The 21,083-nt window shown below is 46.8% G+C and overlaps 1 protein-coding gene across 2 annotated transcripts in view; it reads right to left on the minus strand.

The window, feature by feature from the left end:
- Positions 1 to 974: 974 nt before the first annotated feature.
- The window catches only part of UNC93B1 (unc-93 homolog B1, TLR signaling regulator), a 334,830-nt gene continuing 314,721 nt past the window's right edge, over positions 975 to 21,083 (minus strand). For both annotated transcript variants that reach the window (XM_069628924.1, XM_069628925.1), the window contains 3 exons: positions 16,231 to 16,504; positions 14,573 to 14,691; positions 975 to 2,364 (listed from right to left, as the gene is read on the minus strand). In XM_069628924.1, coding sequence (XP_069485025.1) covers positions 2,026 to 2,364; positions 14,573 to 14,691; positions 16,231 to 16,504 — 732 coding nt within the window. In that variant the 3' untranslated portion in view covers positions 975 to 2,025. The remainder of the gene's footprint in view (positions 2,365 to 14,572; positions 14,692 to 16,230; positions 16,505 to 21,083) is intronic.

Below are 21,083 nucleotides of genomic sequence, written 5' to 3' on the forward strand. Positions count from 1 at the left end.
GTAATTTTTACTTTGGCCACTAGAGGGGGCGAATCACTGCTAATGCACAACTTTCCGAGCTGAAGAAAGCAAAGGGCAAAGTTGCTGGCTATAATGAAACTGCGAGCTATATCGTTTCTTGTAGCCCACAAATTGACCAATAGGAAAAGGTTATTCACTGGGCCAGGGTTCTAATTTGTGTTATTGGACTTGTAACACTCAATCCATACTGGGAATACCAGAACTATAAGTCCCAGAATGCAAAGAAAAAAAATAGGCTTCTCCAATCAATTCCCAAATTGAATGCAGCAAAAGGCCAGGTATGAATTTTTAGTGGCTGGAAATATGGAGATAACCTCATATAGATGCAGAAAGGCAGAGAACCTCCGATTGCTATTTAAGTAGGGTAAGAAATATGCCAGGGAAAAGACATTGCTGCGCTTGCAAAGCTCGCCTTGATGGCGTGACATTCCAGGGCGGCCAGAGGCTCAAACCCCTGGCGCCATCTCCAAGATCCGCACCAAGGCGGGGCCTCCCTCTGCCACCCTTAGGTAGGGGACACTGAATGATTTCTGTAGGAGCTGTATGAGGAAACAGGCCAAACCTCACAGGATCAGAGCCCATTAACAAGCTGTCCAAATGAGTATATAGGTCTTGGGATTCACAGACTTTTTCTGCTAGGGTAAGTATTCTGGCAAAAGAAAAGAGCAGCTCCCCGTTTGCATTACTTGCTCAGAAGGGTTGCAGGCTGAGTCACTACCGCAGACAAAGCTCCAATGTAAAATTCTGTGGTCATGAATGATGTCTCAAAAATGCACTTTGCTTTTATGTAAATTGCCAGGATTTGGTTCCTTGAAGAGGCAGCTTGCCCTGGGTTTGGTTTATTGCCCACGTATCCCTTCACCCCCGCACGAAGGGAGGGGCTCACAGAGTAAACCTTTGTCTATTTCCAGCAGTGGAGGGAAGGAGAAGAGAACAGCTGGAGCAGCACAACATTTTCACATTGCTATGCAACGTTGGCTTTATTACTGGACATGTGTGGCAGCAGACATGCATTTCGTGCTTACACAAGTAGCACTAGTTCAAATGAATCTCCAGTTCCTTTACATTAGTGCAAAAGCAATCATGCATGCTGAAATGGCATGAGCGCATGCACAAAAATGTTCGGGAAGGACGACTTTGGATCCTCATTCCAGAAACGTTGTGCCGTGCAGGTGCAAATTCGCATTACATTTTCACTAATACAAAAAACACATCAGCATAGAAAACATTCTTTTCATGCATCTTTACGGCACAGCAATGCTTTCCCTAGTGCCAACAGTCACGGTATTGGCACTACAGCAAACGTTTCCCTGATCCAAAAATGCATGCAAAATATATAAATTTGCACTACAGCACTTTTTGGCCTAGTGTGAATACCGTGCAAAATTGCAAATGCACCGGTGCACATTTTCTGCAATGAGGCCCCTGCTGATTGGACTGAGCAAGAAGTTTTTTTCAATGTGTTTTTGTAGAAATCAGAATGTCTCAATTTGGCCAACTCTAAAACAGAAAGAAAACATTTGTTCCTTCCAAGCAAACGCCATGCAGGGCTTTATTCCTTTTTAAAGTCCAAGTGTGGGAGGAGAAAATACCTTCTATACAAAATATGTTGCCCCCAAATTTTTTGTGAGTGGCAACCAAACACATTGTGGTAACTGATCTTGGGAGTCATGGGCTGTCTCTTCGCTGCTTGCAGTCTGAGGCATCTCGAGTGAGCGAGAATGAGTGGGGTCCTTTATGTACTGCAGAAACTGCAAGGTGAATCATCTCTTGGTGGACTCGTACCCTCCCTTGATCCAAAAGTGTAAAACATTTAGAAACTAAAAAGTGGATTATTTGGGTTAAAAAAGTGTCCGCATTTTTCTGGTCTATTGATGAGGTATATGTGAAACGGAAAGAAAATGAAAATCTAACCTTTTGCTTAAGAAAAAAAAAGAATTTCCCTTCATCACAAGGGGGGGTGAGTGGTCACGTGGATCACATGCGGAATACTTATACAATTTCCTATTTCTCGTCCTCCACAGCCTGTTCATAGCTGTGGTTATTTTGGTTCCGGCGACGATGCGGCTCTCTCCTCTTGTCACCCCTTTTGCCAGGACGACCCATGCCTCCACCTTCTTCCTCCTCCTCATCCTCTGAGCCGCCATCACTGGCTTCCTCCGAATGCTCGGAGCCCGATTCGTCAGAGTTCTCGTCCTCCAGGTAACGGTAGCCCTTCACCTTGTGGCGGGGTTTGGGGATCTTGGGGATGCGCACATGGACGCCTTGCGCGAGCTTTCGCTCCATCCAAAGGTAGGATACGACCGCGACCAGCACAGTGGCTAGCAGGATGGCCAGCTTAGCCTGTTAGGGAGGGAAGAAGACACAAAAGTTAGGAGCAGAGAAAAAAGGAGCACAGGCCTAGGTACCAACCACACATTTGTTGATGTGTGTCTGTATGGATTCAATGTGCAACAATCCCAGGTACTGAAAACAAGGCATTCCAAGAACAGCTGTACAGTAATACTACATTAAGTTGTGTTGCATATCACGCTTGCTGTGCTAGTTGCTTAGACTCGGGCCTCCCCCATCTCTCGTACTAGTTATTATTTAGGTCGTCTTACCTGTGTTATTGCAGTTACTAACCCTTAGGCCCTGTCCCATATGCATCACACACCCTTACACTGGGACCTACTTCCCTGCTATCACAGCTCCAAAACTCCTGTATCACTCGTCTATGTTTTTACTGCTCCTAGCGCCCACTAGAGCACACCAGCTGCTCCGAATATGCGCTCAATTGGAACAAAAAGGGTTGTAGTATACGACCAACTCTCTCCTGATGACGAGTAGAGAGGTTGTGGAATGCTACCGCTGGTTGAACTGTTCAGGACATTTTCACAGTGGCTGCCCATATGGTTTTCTGAATGAACCACAGTCCTAGTTTATTAAGTGAGAAGCATTTGTGTATCCAGTCCTAGAAGTTCATTTCTTTTGACCATTCCCCGTTAATAGTTTTGGAAAGCAACAGCTTGCACTGTCCAAACTATGAGCAGCATCAACAGTTTGTAACAATTGCTAATCAAATTCTTGCCTGAGATATTTAGATGTGTTCCGTATCCATGTTGTGTACAGCACAATTGGACCGGAGTGGAAGCCGGCTGCCGTGTTTCGGCACCACACATGCTTTTCTGTGGCTTTATTAAGGACCAGTGCAATCGCTAAAGGCAAAATAAGACACAAGCACTAAAGAAAAAGTAAAGCCAGTTCGAGAACAAGAAGATATATTGGAATCGAGGGATCTACAATATGCTTGTGCATAAGTTTTACCAGGGGGCTTAGTACAACAGATCCGCCATGATATTCGACATTTTGCGAAGGCAGACTATGTATCTTCATGCAATGGGAGGAAGTGATGCAAGCATTATAATGTCTGCCTGCAGGGGACAGGGATGCTTGGAAAGCAGTGGCGGATGTGACGTCATATTGCAGAATTTAGGTTGAACCACAGTTAAAAAAAAAAAGAGCACATGAGTGTGTTTGATTTATTTATTGGTGTTTTATAAGGAGCCAACATCGAACAGAGTTGCTTGTCACACCCCAAGAGAAAAGGAAGGGAAAGAGGATAAGAGGGTGGGCAGGGGGAGCTGGTCATTCACAGCTTTAGAACAACCCAGATCAGTTGTGTGCAAAGGGGAGGGGGGATTGCCAAAGCACATAAGGAAAGAGTGAATCACCAAATTGAAAGATAATTTCAAGAGAGAGGTCAGAACGGAACAGTAGATCAGTTTACAGAAAAAGTCACAGTAGCCACCCACACGTTCTCATGCAAAACTATATTATATTCCAAGACTTGGCTGAAGAAAAAGCTACTTTGTACCATGAAAAGCAATAAAGAGAATACATCCCTTTAAAGGAAAACCTGCAATTAACTGCAACGCGGAGGTTGAGGGAGTACACGCCGAACGAAGGCGAGCGAGAGGAACGCATGCACAGGCTGGGGAGGTCCCCTGGAAGCCTAACACCTGAAGGAGGCAGAGCTAGATAGAGCTGCGGAGCCCGCAACGTTCAGAACTGCTCTAAATGTGAGCAAGAATCGCTGGAGAGCCAGCAGGTGCAAATCCTGAGAAGCCGAGGAAACGGGAAGCCTATACATGGTTTGGCGCGACCACGAGAACATCGTGGTGGGCAGGCTGCCCAGAAGTCTACCGAGATGCAGAGAGAGCAGGAGAGAGTGGAAAGAAGAGGACGCTACCATGAGAGAAAAAGTATAGAAGATAAGGTCCCAGGCAATTACAGACTCTGGAGATGTTCCCCTGTAATGTTGGTGGTAACAGGGAGAGTGGGAGGACAGTATAAAAAAAATGAAACCTTGAAAGAAAAGTTAATGAACTTGAACTGTAATAATTACCCAGAAAGCAAAGCACACACCACAACTAACACTGAGAGGGAGATCAGTAAAAACTGGGTAACACTACCTTGGGACGAGGGGATGGTAGCCCATCATTCAAAAAGTACAGAATGCAACATTTCAGAGACATAATACTATGAAACAAAGATACAAGGAGTCCATAACATAAAAGACACCAAAACAGAAAAGGATGAACCATAATTACACAGGAAGCCAAGTACAAATAGGAAGTAGTACTTCACAAGACTACCCAGGACCCATATAACGGGATCAAACGTTACAACAAAGAACAAGGGAAGCAGGTAAAGCAATCCCTAAAGAGGAGGCAAACGCAAAAAAGCCGTGTAATAGAGTTAGACGAATGATCCAGAAGGTTACTCAGAGACTATCTGAAAATTGTATATTAACAAGAAAAACAAGAAGTAAAAGAAGACAAATACAAGAAACAACCATCAGGAAAAGGGATCCATTCTCCTGACCTTAGTTTGTTAGAAAAGCGGTAGGGTCAGTTAGTTTTGGACAGCTGACTTATTCATTTGGACATTTGCTGACGACTGATAGGTAGGGATGCGCCACATAACGATAGGGAGAGAGAGGTCTTGCTCTTTGATACATCATTTTTAGAAATGCCATCATCATGTCCGCATCCCCCACAACAGATAACCACACAATCTCTTTACCTCACCCATTTGTGGGCCTTGATGACAGTTCAAGACCCTACAACAGTGAATGTCCAAAGATATTGGAATAACGTGAAAATAGATAAGTTGGCAGATAATCTTGATTTAACTCTTGGTAATAGTCATCAAAGAAAGACTCCTCTTCATTGTGAAGGCCAGAGACAGATATCTACATTTCTTTATATATCCTACCCTAACAAGCCTACTCAAAACAATGCTGCAAAGGAAATCATTCCATGGCTCTCACCACAATTGAAGATGAAAAAGCAACAACAACAAAAAAGAAAATGGGTAATGTCTTGTTATAGTGGCCAATCTCCCTCTAGCTAGACAAATTAATATGCAAGCATCTCGTTTACTATGAAAAATGTATTATCACTACTGCAATAATTCTAGAGCACTCAGATTGCTTAACACTCTCAATGAATTCTGCATTCCCAAAGCAATTGTGGGTACGGTGTGAACTAAAATGACTGCATGCAAATCCCCCAATACATTCTGTCCAACGGATGGCATCTATTGTGATGCTGCTACCAACTACTCAACAACGGATGTTTCCTTGATAAATACCCGGGGACTACATATGCCACCACAAGGGCAAACTGCTCATTCCTTGTTGCTACAATGTAAGCCCCAACCTGAATGCAACGTTCACTATCGGATTAAATGTAGACCTGCGGGCTCTCCTCGAGACCACTTCCTAAAACAAGTATTTAAATGTGTGGTGACCATCCCAAGTGCAGCCAAGCTGACTAGACCTACAGTTAATAGCTCCTTGGAGTCAAGATTGGTTCACAAATCAGTTGCAGGTGTGACACTCCTGAAAGAATCTGGCTTGACACTGCAGAACATCTGCTGCCTTTTGAAAATCCCCTTCCCTGCAAAATTGTTAGCAGAATCAGTTGATTAGCTTCAACATTTTGTTGAAAGCACTGATCAACTTTAACCCTAAAGGCAGGATTTAGACCTGGGAGAGGGATAGAGTCCGTTTGGGTGTGCCGCTTTGGACAACATTGGACTCTGAGTGGATCTCCATTAAGAAGGGGCTCTGGTTCATTTAGACCTCTCTGTGGCATTGGATAGCATCAATCAAAAGATTATGATTGAACACCTCCATGCTGGAGCTACAGGAGACTGCGATCCGAAAAAAGGTTGAGTGTTTTCTAGCAGAAAGAACCCAAAATATATCAACCCGTCCCTTCTCATCTGTTGAATAGTCACTGGTTTGTGGTGTATCCCAACACTCTGCACTTAACAGCATTTTTAAATGTTTATTATAATGTTTATCTATGTCAGATTAAAAATTCCGTGCCAAACTTTGGAAACTCCATGGACTGCATGTACATTTTTTGTGCAGGTCACTGTTAATCCCACCCCCTTAACTCAGACATCTTTTCTAATTGCATAATTTCTTAAATTAGTCAATGGCGATGACTGGCAACTTTCTTTTAACGATTAATGATTTAAAAAAAGCACAGATCCTGATAGTGTGCTCTACAAGACTGTCTATCCTGTATCCGGTGAACAACTTCAGGCCCCTGTTCCCAGCTTACCCAGGTTATAAAAAACGTTTAAATAAAGATTTCACCTTGGAACAACAGGTTAGCCACTTGACGAAGACTGGGTTCTTGATGCTTTTTCAGTTCTGTGAACTGTGTCCCTATTTGAATTGCTCTTCCCAGATACAGGCTGTGCCTGCCTTGGTTGGATCACAATTGTACTATGCTAACAAGAGTTTACCTGGGAGCACTGACACGTTTTATCCATGTAAATAATTGACTGAAAAAACCTTAGTTAAGGTGCAGTTAACTTGCACAGATTTAGCACACCAAAACCCTTGAAATTCAGCAGATGTGGGAAGTCATGACCAGCTTAACACTGTGCGCTCTGAACTTGGTTCCCATTCGACCATTCGACCACGCTCCACCCCCAATTTCACATTGGTGTCCTCATTCCCGCTCTCACCTCTAGCCTGATGCTTTTTCATCCTTTTTTATCTTTCAAATGGTATTTTTTCTAACTTTTCGTTTTCGGATAACCCCGAATATTAGCATGAATATTTGTAAATATCTCTCATATCGATAAAAAAAAAAACAAATGTCGGCTCTTCCATTTCTGAAAAGCCTCTGTGTTGCAAAGCACCATTGGGGATATAGCTATAATTGTATTAATTTTATTTTGGGAGGAGGGGGAAACCCCTTCTCCAACAAATATTTAAAGAACTACTGGATGCAATAACCCCAGACACCCCTCGGAAATCGAGACAACACTTTGTGGCCAAGTTGTTTCGTACCTAGTACAGTTCCGTCCAGTGGTTTTCGCTGTGGACTCAAGCAAACATTTTCGTCTATGGGAAAATGAATGGGGACTAGGCCGAAACTGTGTTTTTTAATTTTCTTAAGAACTTCTTTCTTTTTTAACTGATCTTTCCCAAGATTTCCAGTCTGGGGAGAGGAGGAGAGGGGTGGCGTGTAATTACAATTTTGTTTGCAAAATTACAGCCATATCCGTTGTACAAATCAAAAGTTATTACCAATTCATTTTTCGGGTTTCCTATAGAACGCAATACTCAACTATTATATATGTATAAGAGAGGCTTCAAAAGGCTGTAGATTCCTTTCTTATCACTACAACCAGCTCGGATCACATTTCCCCAGTACTAAATGTGGATAAATAGTGGATAAACGGACCAAATGGAAGATCATGTGTATTGCCCATGCAACTATGAATAATGCACTCCTCCAGTTTTGTAAACGAAGATTCACTGTACATTCCAACCAGAGCGCTACATTCTGGGTAGAGTAGATTTGCAGTAGTTCATTGTTTAAAATCTGCACAGAGAGAAGGCCAATCCCTTTCTCAGAAATCCTGTTCCCTTTGGAATTCTCTCCTCCAGTACCGTAGCTACATATTTATTTTAGGAAAGCCTCAAAGCCCAGGCTTTTCCCCTGTAACTTACTTCCCAGAGCTCTACTCTAGCAGTCAGCTGGCCTGATCACAAGTTGGGCGGTATACCGGCATTAGTATTTGCGCCCACTGGTCTGGCTGAATTACTGCTAATCACGGGTTGGCCGCTAACCGTTAATCCCCCTTTCCCATTGATCCCAATGGGTAATTCTCAGTGCAATTACTGCGCAGTAATTCTGCTGGCGGAAAATTGCACCGAAAATGGCATTTAAGGGCTAACACCTAACTCGTGATGAGGCCTAGTGTTTTAACCCTGGAAACCAGTGGGCTGTGTGCAAATTTCATTAACATAACATAACTTGGCATTAACAGATGTTACATAAGGAGCCATTTAACTGCCCTGTCCATCTGGATAGCCACCCCTGCTTTGCTAATGGGATATCCTTTTCGAACTGTAGCATAACAAAAGATACAAAAGAGCTGCTGCTTTCTGATGGACTTTGTCCTGCGCGTCTAGTATATGCAGACCACTCTGTGCACCAGAATGTGGTTATCTGAAAAGCAAAAAGCTAACTCTTTTGCTTGAATGGCATGACATTTTGAAATAAAACTTGTGTGGATGTATTCTGATAACCACCTTGCTACCGGCCCAACTCACAGGATGGCAACTCGTGCTGGCAGCTTGTTTTGCTGCATTTTTTCATGCCATTTTTAGGGGAGAGTGTGGGTTTAGGGTACATTTTCTTTTAGTTTTGGGAGTTGGGGAGTAGAGAGGGAGCATAGAAGAAGGGTATGGGGACTAGCCTCCATAACAATGCCACAAATATTCTGGGGAAACGACCACGAGTCGGCCTCCTGCAAGTTGCACCACGTTGTACCAGAGCATGTGCTTACAATTCGCCTCCTCTGCATGTAGGTTTGGTCACGGCTAGGAAATCCACCCATATAGTACAATGCTTGTGGAAGCAGAAATAAAGAGAGGAGGAAACAGAGACAGAAAGAGAAAAATATGAAAAGACAGAAGGTAGGAAGGAAAGAAGTGGGAGAGAAAGAAACCAAAAATGAACTGAAGAGGCAGACAAGAAAGACACAGACTGATAGACCGTAGGAGAAGAGGTTGGGAGCAAAAACTATAGGTTACTCACCGTAGTGACTAATGCACTGCTAGTCCATAGTCCCCTTTCCTCCATACTGCATGGGCATCCCTCGCTAGAGACCGGAGACAGAATCTTCTTCACCAGAAAACATTCTTCCCCTTTAAATTTAAAGGTGTGCCGGGGCGCGTCACTGGGAGCATGCGCTCACCTGACTCACTCAGTCCCCAATGACTCGTCGACAATATTACCATCGCCTAATGACACCAGTTTCATTAGGGGGTGGGGGGTGGTGGAATGTATGGCGGAAAGGGGACTATGTGTACGTTAGTCACTTATAATTACTCCTATGTCCCGTCCTCTTTCCTCCATACTTCATGGGTGATTACAACAATGTAGCCGCTGGGTGGAGCAGTGGCCCTCCTTGAGAAAACAAGTTCCTTAATACTGCTGTACGCGACTGCTGTGGCCTTGGCTCCGATAGCATGCGCATGCATATTTGCCAGAAGTGGCTTGTGCTGCCCCTCATAAGCCTCCTTAATGGCTGCAACCATCCACCTTGCTATGGAGGCCTTAGAAGCCTGATATCCTGGCCTTGACCCGATAAGGTGACAAAGAGAGCCTCAGATTTGCAGAAGCGCCTGGTTCTATCAAGGTAGAATTTTAGAGCACGCCTAACATCCAGACAGTGCAGGACCCTCTGAGCCTCGTCCTTACGGTCGACGAAATGAGTGGGTAGCACTATATCCTCATTTAGGTGGAAAGAAGAGACTATTTTAGGCAAGAACGCGGGATACATTATAAGGACCACCTTGTCCCTATGAAAGGTATTATAAGGCTTGGAAGCCAGAAGGGCATGGATCTCACTGACACAGCGTGCAGCTGTAAGACCCACCAAGAGGGCTGTCTTAATGGTGACCAGCCTGATGTCCGTGGATGCCCTTGGCTCAAAGGGTTAATGCACCAAGTCATCCAACACTACGTTTGGGTCCCACACGGGGTGTGGCTTCTTGATAGGTGGCTTGAGTCTGGTGAGGTCCGCCAAATGTCTTTTAACCACCGGGTTGGGGGAAGAGAAAACCTCCTCCGAGTTCCAGGAGAAGCTCCCATGGCCGCAAGATAGGTGCAGCAGGTGTCTATTTGCACCTCAGAGTGGGTGAGGTGTGAAGAGAAGGATAGCACGTCGTCAAGCATGCAAGTAAGAGGATCGACCTCCTTAGACTCCGCCCAGTGGCAAAACCTATACCACTTGCTTTTGTACTGGGTCCTAGTAGCATCACTCCTACCACCCTGTATGATGTCTAGGTTTGCCTGCGACAGATGCAGATGCTTCAATGTGACATGTAAAGGAACCACACTGCGAGGGCCGACTTCTGTGGAGCGGGGTGGATGAACCTGCCTCCCTGCTGCGATAGAAGATGAGCTGCGCCCAATGGAAGGTGAATCGGAGGGTGGTCCGGCAGGCTGAGCGGCTCCAAAAACCATGATCTCGCTGGCCACCAATGAGCTATCAGAATGATGTTGAGGTGTCGGGACTCCCTTATCTTGCAAATCACCCTGGGCACCAGAGGAGTGGGCAGAAATGCATATGCTTTCATTCTGTTCCACTGTAACTGTAAGGCGTCACCCAGGGAGCGTAGGCCCTGTCCCTGCCTGGACGCGAACTGAGGGCACTTCCTGTTCTACCAAGTGGCACAGAGATCCACCTGGGGCTGCCCCCATCTGCTGAAGATCCTCTGAAGGACCTGATCATTTAATTGCCATTTGTAATTGTCCGCACACAATCTGTTGAGTCTGTCTGCCTCCAGGTTGGACTCCCCCGGTAGGTGGATTTATTTATTTTTTAGTTTTTCGTTGATTGCCCTCAAGTGAACGTTGTTCTCCAGAGCCCATTCCCAAATGCTAACGGACATGCTGCCTAGGGGAGGAGACCTGGTGCCACCCTGCTTGTTGATGTAATACAAGCTGGTGGAATTGTCAGTTTGAATGAGGATCGTCTTGCCACTGATAAGTGGCAGGAAGGCATTGACAGTGAGCCACATCGCATTGGGCTCTAGCCAATAGATATGGGCCTCCTGTTCCTGAATGGAGCAGACTCCATGGATGTTGTGGTTGTTCAGGGTAGCCCCCAAGCCCTCCAAGGAGGAATCAGTGGTGATGGTAAGTTGTGTTGCTGATTGCCAAAAGGGTCTGCCTATCCGCATGTTGCAGTCTGTCCTCCACCAGACAAGGTCCTGATGGAGAAAGGGAGGAATGCTGACGAGATCAGCCTGGGATCCCTGCTCCCGACTCCATGAGGCTGCGAAGTGCAGCTGTAATCTTTTCATTTTGAGCCTTGTGTAAGGCACTGCCAGTGGACATGCCGCCATGACACCCAAGAGGTGCTGGCACCACCATGATGAGGTCACTGCTCTGCTGAGAAAATGACCCGTGGCCCTCTTGATGGCTGTGGTATCCTCCAAGGGAAAAGGTCTCTTGGAGCTAGTGTCCCAGACGAGGCCCAGAAACATCAGACTCTGTGTTGGCTTCAGCTGTGACTTCTTGAGACTGATAGAAAATCCCAATTCATGTAGCGTATTCATGAGGGCAGAGGAGGTATGATGAATCCCCTCTGAGGATCTCGCTCTGACGAGCCAGTCGTCTAGGTACGGGTAGACATGGTGACCTTGGGCACTGAGAAGGGCTGCCACTGCATTCATAAGCCTGGTGAAGACCCTGGGGGCTGAATTGAGGCCAAAGGGTAGAACCTTATATTGGAGATGGAAGCCTGTTATCCTGAACCACAGGAAGGACTGATGAGGCTGCCAAATCGGGACGTGTAGGTACACATCCTTCAGATCCAGGGAGCACATCCAGTCTTCCTTGCACAGTGTCTCCGCAATAAGCGCTGGGGTAACCATCTTGAACTTTTGAAGAGGGAGGGAAAGGTTCAGGGTGGAAAGGACCAACACAACACTCAGGTCACCCTGATTCTTCTTACGTATGGCGAAAATCCTGGAGTAGAAGCCTGTACCCCGCTGGGAGGCTGGAACGTCTTCCACTGCTTGGCTCTCTACGAGCGATCGAGTTGTCCCAATCTGTGGGAGTGGAGGGGAGGAGAGGAGAGGAGAGGGAGGAACCGGTAGGCGGTAGCCCGTGGACACTACGGATAGAATCCAGGGGTCCGCAAACCTTGCACACCAATAAAGTGCGTGAAGGGCAAGCCTGCCCCGCACTAGAGACGTGGACCCGGAGAGGAATGCCATGCCTTATTTTCCTCTGAGGCTGGGGCTGAGGAGGGGGACTTAAAGAATCCTTAATTTCCCTCTTTGTGTTGTTTGCAGTGGTGCCGACTTGGAGATCGGTCCGGCTGCCTGGACCTTCGTTCCTGGAAGCCCCAGAAGCCACCAAAGACACGCCCCTTGTCCGAATGCTGGTGCATCTGGCTGTACGTCTTGGGCATGGACTTTACTCCATGATGTCTTGAGCCACCAACTTTGCTTCTGCCAGCCTGGCCTTGAAGTGCACCTGACTGTGTACTGGAAGTTCTGTCAGGAAGTCGGCTATACCCCGCCAAAGCCTCTGGTTAACGACTGCGAGCATGGTGTCCGGATTAGATTGACGAAGATGCAGAGGCGTGTGGGAGTAGACCTTCTTTCCATACGCCTCCAAGATCTTCTCCTCCTTGCCTAGCAGGGCCAAGGACGAGGTGGCCGAGGAAGACTGAAGCTTAGAGTAGATGGAGGCCATGGCAATCGCCGAAGAGTGCGGCTGAGGGTGTGCCGACAGGAAGAGTGTATCCCCCTCCAATTGCCTGTACTTGGCGTCAAAGCGTCGACTGGTGGGCTGCGCCGAATAGGATTTAAGCCTATTGGTGGAGTACTGGGTGCCGCAGGTTGAGGTGTGGCAACCGGGGCCGGAGGCTGGTATGGAACCGCCTGAGGTGCAGGAGGCAGACGAGCCAGAACCACGGGGGCCGGCGCGGGCAGCAGTGGCTGCACGGGGGCCTGAGGTGCTGGAGCCATAGGAGGAATGATTATGGGCGCAGGGGGCAGGACAGGAGGTAGCATGTCCCCCATCACATCCCGTCCGCAATCACATCCCGAAGGATGGTGCCCATCTGAGGGGATCTCACAAGCGTGAGAAACTTCTCAAAGAATCTGTCCTCACAGGCCAGTGGGGCGCTATGTGGTGTAGGAGTAGGGCCCTGAGGTTTCTGAGGTCTGGGAGTACTCTGCCTTGTTGCCTGCGGGGTGTATCTGCCCTACGATGTTGAAGGATATGCAGTAGGCCACGTACCTGGTGAAGAGCAGTCCCACCTTGAAACCCGTTCTCCCACCTGCTCCGCACCTGGGGGTGGTATCGGACGAGCTGCCATTTTGTCTGGTGCGGTGGCCATCTTGTCAGCTGTATGCCACGTGCCTGCGCCGTGGTGCTTGCCGCGCTGGGCCTTGCCTCCTCCAGGACTCTTGGCGGTGGAGCTTGAGGCCTACCCTGCACCTCAGGACAAGGCCTCGTAGGCATTGTGCCCTCGGCTGTGCTGCCGGTAGTGCTGCGTACAGGCGCCTCCTCAGACATTTGTCTGGTACTAGGGCGTAGCCCCTCGGGTGGACACCCAGTAAAAGAACCTTGCAGCCCCTCAGCAACGTCCCTGGTAGGATCTAGTGACCCCTCGGCCTGGTGGCCGGTAGCTGAAGCAGCCTCGATACCCGTGCTGTTGGTAGAACCTGAATGCTCCCTCCCGCTCAGAAGTCTCCTTGGGAAGGAGTCATCTTTGCAGGTGCAGATGAAAGAAGCGGCCCTACCTTGGGCCTCGAGGTGTGCTTGACAAAGTCCTTCACGTCCTCTGGAGGCAATCATTCGAATAGCTCCCTCCGCTGAGCTAACTTGTTCTTCAGAGCGCGCAGTGTAAGCGCGCCGCATGCGGTACAGCCCACCCAGCCGTGACCGAGGCCAAGGCAGCGAAGGCAAAGAGCGTGGGGGTAGGCCGAAAGGAAGGGCCCTTCACAGGCTGGACACATGCTGAAGCCCAAAGATGTCGACATGTGCCGGGGAGGAGCGTGGCACCAGAGGACCGAGTACCTGTTTAATGATAAAAGGCAGTATCCCTGGAAGAGCATGTGGAATTAAAAGGCCGAAGCCAAACTCTGGAGCGCTGGTGAAAGCAGTCTGCTCCTGTCGACGTGGAAAAGAGGACTGGGGAGTGGCGCCGGTGGGCGGATTCAGGCCAGCGCATGCTCCCAGGGCCGCGCCCCTGTGCACTCTTAAATTTAAAGGGGAAGAAGATTTTTTCTGGTGAAAAGGGTTCCGTCTTCCGTCCCTAGCGAGGTACGCCCATGCAGTATGGAGGAAAGGGGACAGGACGTAGGAGTATGTAGAAACAAAGAAAATGTGACCGAAAGAGGCAGGTGGAGAGAAGTACAGAGACATATGCACCAATAAGATAATGCAAATCTCCTTAAGGATCCAGCTTTAGATTTTTCAGTGAATTTTGAGCCGCTTACTCTCATGGGAATGCTGGACCATAGGTACACAACGAAGATGGCCATGGCCTGCCACCAGTGGTAAATAGTAAAGACGAAATCCTGACGCTCCTTGTCTTCATAGAACATCCCGAGGATTACTGCAAAGAAAGAAAAAGCAGAACATTTAGCGATGGAAAGCAGCACCATTGGGGAAGGAAAGGAGGGCACAGAACAAGACGTGAGAGTGAGAGAAATGCAAAAATAAAATGCGGTCAAAGGAGAAATGGGCACAGAAGTAAATGGATGAATGGTAGGCAGAGAGGAGATGGAGAAACAGAAAAAGGAATTTAAGTGCAAGAAGTAAGGGGTGGTAGAGAAAGCATAGACAATTCCTTCATTTCTCTCTCTCACACACACACCTTTCATTTTCTCTGCGACAGTTAATTGTACAATTCCCTTCACAAAAACACACATCTTCTCCCTTTCGCTCTCCTCTTGTTCTATCTCCTTTCCCGCGCCATATATACATACAATTTCTTTATAATACAAAAGGACTCTATTACTGCTCCCAGAAATTGTGGTATATCCAGTGGTGGAAGTGGGCAGGAACGGTGCTCCTCTACTTTTTTAAATTAAGTTTCACCATTCCTATACTTTTAGAAACTGTTCCAGAATGGTTTCGTTTTAAAATAGAAGTGTAGGAAGAAGTTGAAACTTGCACTTCAATGCACTGCTTTGGGGTTCCCTTAAATAGCAGGCACGCTTAGTTTTTGCTTTCACCCTACGGGGGATTCGAACCTGGAACCTGCTGGATCAACTCTAAGCTCACACATCACAAGGAGCTATAGTGGAACTTGTGGATTGCTGTTATTTTTTCAGTGGCCAGCTTGGTACAAAACCTATTCCCAAGTCCCATCATAGCCCTGCTCCTGCAGTAATCCGAATCTTTCCTTAGCCTTTAAGCAAATGAACGTGAAGAAACTGCAGGCACAGCTGTACATTTAATTAATGGCTAGCTGGAAGGGATGGCTTCAATCTTTAGCATGGACCTTAAGGGGAAGGTACATAAAGTTGCATGCTGTGAGGGATAATGAATAAAGACAAGGGGGTAATTTAAAATGCATTTTGTATTTCTTTCAGCATTTACACAGTGATTGGGTGGAATGGAGGAAATGCAGGACCCAGGCATGAGGTTTGTATTGCATGTGGGAGGGGGCGTGCCGATGGGGTTTGTGAGGAGCTGGGGTGGGCCAGCAGGGAACTATAGTTCCAACTACTTCTTTTCGTTCCCTTCGGCCACTGGGCATATCCCTAAATAAAGTTTGAAAAAATATAATAATCTACAAACAATATGCCGTCCCATACATATAGGCAGAAAAGAAAGTGTATAAAAGAAATTATTTTTACATTCGTTTTTTATTCTGTGAGCTAGTGGGCCATTCTAAAAGTTCCAGGGAGGCTTTCATTGGTACTTGAAAAAAGTGTACTCCCAAGAATGGAAATCACGTTCCCTATACCTGATGAAAGACAGAGAGAGAAAGTGAGAGACGGTGAGGGAGTGCGAAAGAGAGAAAGAGAAACTGTTAGACCAGAGAAAGGTGTTCCCAGCAGTCCCGAGAAGCGCCAAGCTAGGGAAAGCACTCATTCTCTTCAGACAGGGTCGTGCCCCTTGCATTTCATCCCACACCACCACCTACTGCTCAGGGATGTCTTGTTCAGGGCGCTGCCGATCCCCCACAGCACAGCCACCAGGTAGACGAACGGGCTCTGCCATTGGTCCCGGGGTGCTGGAGCCCAGCAGAAGAGGGCGATGATGAGGACAGTGTGGATGGCGGCCCCCGACAGGAGCGCCACGGGGCGTGGCAACGTCAGCATGGACAGGGAGAGGCAGGAGAAGATGGAGGCAGAGAGCCCATAGGCGATGATGATGTAGGCCAGGCTCTCCAGCCCAATGGTGCAGACGCCATAACACTGAGGATAAGCAAAGGAGAACGTCAGGTAGAATCAGACTGGGCAATTATCTACACAAAAGTAATCATCACACAAAGCGAGGAATTGCTGCATAAGCATGAGGACAACATAAATGGGACAGCAACAAGTCTACACTGCTTTCTAGTTATGCAGTCTTTAGAACGAACATTTTATAAAGAATGAACATATATCGAATCTTTAATAACGAAACATTTTATGAAGAATGCACTTAGGAGTGGGGTAAATAAAGGGTTAAATCTTGTGGGGAAATGGTTGGGGTGGGTTTTTAGAGGTGGGAAACGGGGGGCTGGAGGGGGATCCCCGCAACAAAAAAAGACATTATTTATATTTTTCATTATAAAGGTTTTATTATAAGTGCATTCTTCAAAAAATGTTTCGATATAAAGACATGTAACCTGCTTTCTATTTACAAGCAGGAGATCCCATTTTCTCATGCCAGGGGACATCCAACAAACTGAAATCTCACCTTCACAGAATAAGTGAAATCCCAGTCAGCATTAAACTGGGAGTGCGTGCCCAAGTTTGGGTGGTCGCGTTGTGGAGACAAAGACGCCTTGTTTCAAAATAGCATGCTTAGAATGAATGACGATCACGGCAAGAGGCAGTAGGCCAAACACACATGTCAAGAATGCAACTTGTAAAATGGGAAGGCAGAAATTAAACGGAACTTCAAAAAACCCAGACTAGGAAAGGGCAGAGACAGCCTTTAACGTGTCATGGGTGCTTATAAAGCTTAACTGACACCCCTGCAGAGGTCTTTTGATGGTATGCGTGACAGCTAGATTGAAGCCAGACACGTAGGGGCTAGTTCAGCCATAGCATAAGCACAGTAGTCTGCAGTTCAAATGGGCCTATTTTCTACTGTGACCATGTACAACAAAAGGGCTTCCATAAAATAGTTGTACAGCTTGCATCTGCTCAAGACACACAAGCTTTGCACACGCCACTATCCAGTGGCTTCAGCTGAAAGTGCAGAACTGTGCTGAAGCTGCCATGATGCACACTTGATGAAGGGCAGTCAGTCAATTGTGTTACTAGAGCTACAGGTGTTATGTTAAAGGTATTTATATAGCACACCGTCACCAATGGAATTGGTCCCCAGGCGCTCTGGCGGATCTGTAAACAGGAAGGGCGGGTAGGGTTAGTCAGGAAGAGGGGAAAAGGAAATTGGGAGAAGTGGTGTGCTGTTGGCAGCTTCAGCTCAGTATACACCGAGTGCTGGGCTTTGGTGCAAGTATCGGATCGGGCGAGACCTCGTCTGCTGTGGGTGCTGTTTATGTGTTTTTGCTGTGGTGTGGTAAAGTGTGTGCGGATTGCTGGGAGAGAAATGGTTGTGTGACTTTTGTGTGGGTTAAGTATGCAGAAAGTCAAGGGTTGGGTTAGTGGGGTCTGTATCCTGGTGCCAGGTTTGTTGTCAGTTACTTCTGGTTCCGTTTGGGCTGTATTCCTGTGTGTGGGGTTGTTGCTGGTTCCTTATGGGCTGTCTCGCTGTGGTGCTGCTGTGCTGATCCAGCTTTATCGTAGTGAGTATTGTATGGAGTGCCTACCATGGAGCGATAGGTGTGTCTGAACCTTTTCTTCGGGTGTGGAACTGGGTTGGTAGCATCTATTCTCTTGTTGTCTAATGTGATCCTGTTTGAGGCTTTGAATGGTTCAGGGTCGGAGTGCTGTTGATGGGGCGTCCCAGTGTATCTGTCTAGGTCTGCCTGTGTATTCAGTCGTTAGTTTCCTCCTGCCATGACTATCTTTAATTAGGTTCTTTGGTTTCCGTGGGGTGACTTCCTTGAGTATTGTTTAGTTGTAGTTACTGTGTGATGCCGCATTGTACTTCCCACTATATCTTGGTGGACATTGTTTGGTGTGGGTGCTTGTTCTGTTTCTCACCCTCTGGGTTGGTGCTAATGGTACGTGGTTTCCTGTTCCCTTGCTATCTGCCGTGATTGGGTCTGTTGTGGGTGGTTACAGTTTTGGGTCATGGTCCTATTGATGAGTCGCCCGGGTGTTTCGGTCCTTTGTCTTGCTATGTAGTCAGTTTTTGGTCCTATTACGCCGTCACCCGGTAAGTCGTTTGGTATGGCGTGGGATATTTTCCTTAAGGATTTTCAATTGGTTGTTTGGTGTGGATCAGGCCTGTCCCTTTGTTCATCGATGTTTTAGTTGTGTGTGTGCCACTGTGGCCGGGCTTTCTAGTTATGACGCGAAGAGCCAAGTTTTGAGCAGTTTCCTGAATAGTAGGTGGTTTCTTGTGTTACGGATGTACTTGGGAGGTTGGTCCAGGTTTTGGGCGCTTGGTGAGAGAAGGAGGATCCTCCAAGTTTTCTTTAATTGTAGGGTTTCGGTTCCAGGCGGATGTCAATGCTTGATCCGAGCGTTCTTATTGGTTGATGTAGACACAGTTTGTCTCTCAGGAACGCAGCGCCTTGGTTGTGCATTGTTCTATGCGTGATGCACATTGTTTTGAATTTTATTTGTTGTTTTATTGGTAGCCAATGTAGTGTTTTCAGCGCTTGTGCGGTGTGATCTCTTCAAGGTAGTTTCAGAAGCAGTCTGGCTGCTGCATTTTGTATGCGTTGTAGTTTTTTTAAAAGTCGTTCAGGCATGCTTAAGTACAGGATGTTGCTGTAGTCTACTCTGGCCATGACGAGGGCGATGATGGTAGTTGTTTTGTTGGCAAACGATAGGAACGGTAAGTCGTCTTTGCCACTCGCAGGAGGAAGAAGCATTTCTTGAGAGCGTTTACTTGTGGCTCTAGCGTGAGATTATTGTCCATCCGAAGCCCCAGGTTTTTTACAATCGGCGAGGGTGCTGGGGTTTTCCCCTGAGTTCCCTTGGCCAAGGGATTAAGTGGTTTTCTCCTTCATTTTGTGCGACGATCATTATTTCTGTTTTGCCTGGGTTGATTTTGAGGCAGTTGGAGTTCATCCAGTTAAATACATCGCAGAGGCAGTTATCTAGTTTTGAGTTTATTTCCAGGTTGTCTTGAACTTTGAAGATTATTTGTATATCGTCGGCGTAGTTGTAGCAGGTGAGGCCATGGCTTTTGATGATTCTGATAAGTTGATATAGGTAGATGTTGAATAGTAGGGGGGAGAAGGATGATCTTTGTGGTACTCCGCAGGTGGAATCCCTCGGGGTTGATTTGAAGGGTTTCATCCATACGGTTTCCGTTCTGTTTGTTAGGAAAGATTTGATCCATAGTAGGGCGGTGTCTGTTATTCCAAGACCTTCCAATCTTGTTATGAGGGTGTCGTGGTTAACTCTGTCGAATGCTGCTGTTAAGTCCAGGAGTATCAGGGCAGTGCTGTTGTTCGAGTCTGTTCATTTTCAGGTCGTCCCATATTGAGAGAAGAGCTGATTCTGTTCCTCTCATTGGTCTGAAGCCAACTTGTGCCTGGTCCAGTAGGCTATGCTCTTCTATGAATTCTTGGGTCTTTTTGTATATGTACGTTTCGAGCAGCTTGGCTGTGTACGTGATGTTGGAGATGGGTCTGTAGTTGGAAAGGTCCTCTACGGTTCTCGCTGTATCCTTAAGTAGTGGCCTGATGAATGTAGTTTTGAAGGCGTGTGTCACTTTCCCAGTTGCGATTGAAAGGTTAAGAATGTTCCTGTGATAATCCATGGGCGCTCCTTGTATATGTCTGGCAGGCAGGGGTCTTCGGGAGACCCCGAGTTATTGCTTTCATTCACCAGTTTGACGAATGTCTCCACTGTTATTTTTGGAAAGCTTCGTAGTTTGTTCGGGTGTTCTTCCTGAGTGTAGGTGGGGATCGTGTTCAGATCGGGAGGTCTGCTTTGTATGGTTTGTTGGATAATGGTGATTTTGTTTTTGAAGTGGTCTGCAAGGTCATTGAATAGTTTCGTGGACGGAGTTGGTGTGTTGTTAAATCCCGTTTTTTTAAATTTCATTTATGATTTTGAAGAGCTCTTTTTGGGTGTTTGGTACTTCAAAGATTCGGTTGTCGTAGTTTTCCTCTTCGCTTTTTGTATTTCTTTTTTGTATGTGTGGTGACTGTTTATTGGAGTTTTCATTTTGATTACGAAGGGGATGATGAGGTGGTCGCTCCAGAGTATTTGAATTGGGGGTGCCGTGGTAAGGAGTTGTTTGTTCGCGAAGATTGCATCGAGTGTATGCCCTGCCGAGTGGGTTGCTCCTTTGACTAGTTGTTGCAGATACAGTGTTGCTAATTGGATGGTTGGTGATTTATGTATGGTCGTGGTTTCTTGTTCGAACCAGATGTTGAAATCGCCAAGGACGATCAGGTGATTGTGTTTTATAGCTAGGACGGTGATTGCTTCTGTGAAGGAGTCTATGAAGGTTGCATCGTTTGGGTGGTGGTCTGTATATCAGTATGAATTTCATGTTTGTTTTGGGGCTTACTGCTAGACGTATGATTAGGGATTCGCATTTATCGATGTTTAGTGGGTTTTCCAGTTTGATATCCAGGTGTTCCTTGTAGATGATTGCGAGTCCCCCCCACCCACCCACCCTTTTGGTTTTTCTGTTTGCTTGGACGCATTTGAAGTGTTCAGGCAGGCAGTTGTTGAGAGTGATCTTCTA

The sequence above is a fragment of the Ambystoma mexicanum genome, chromosome 12, assembly GCF_040938575.1.
Source record: "Ambystoma mexicanum isolate Mex_15411 chromosome 12, UKY_AmexF1_1, whole genome shotgun sequence".
NCBI classification, from domain to species: Eukaryota; Metazoa; Chordata; class Amphibia; order Caudata; family Ambystomatidae; genus Ambystoma; species Ambystoma mexicanum.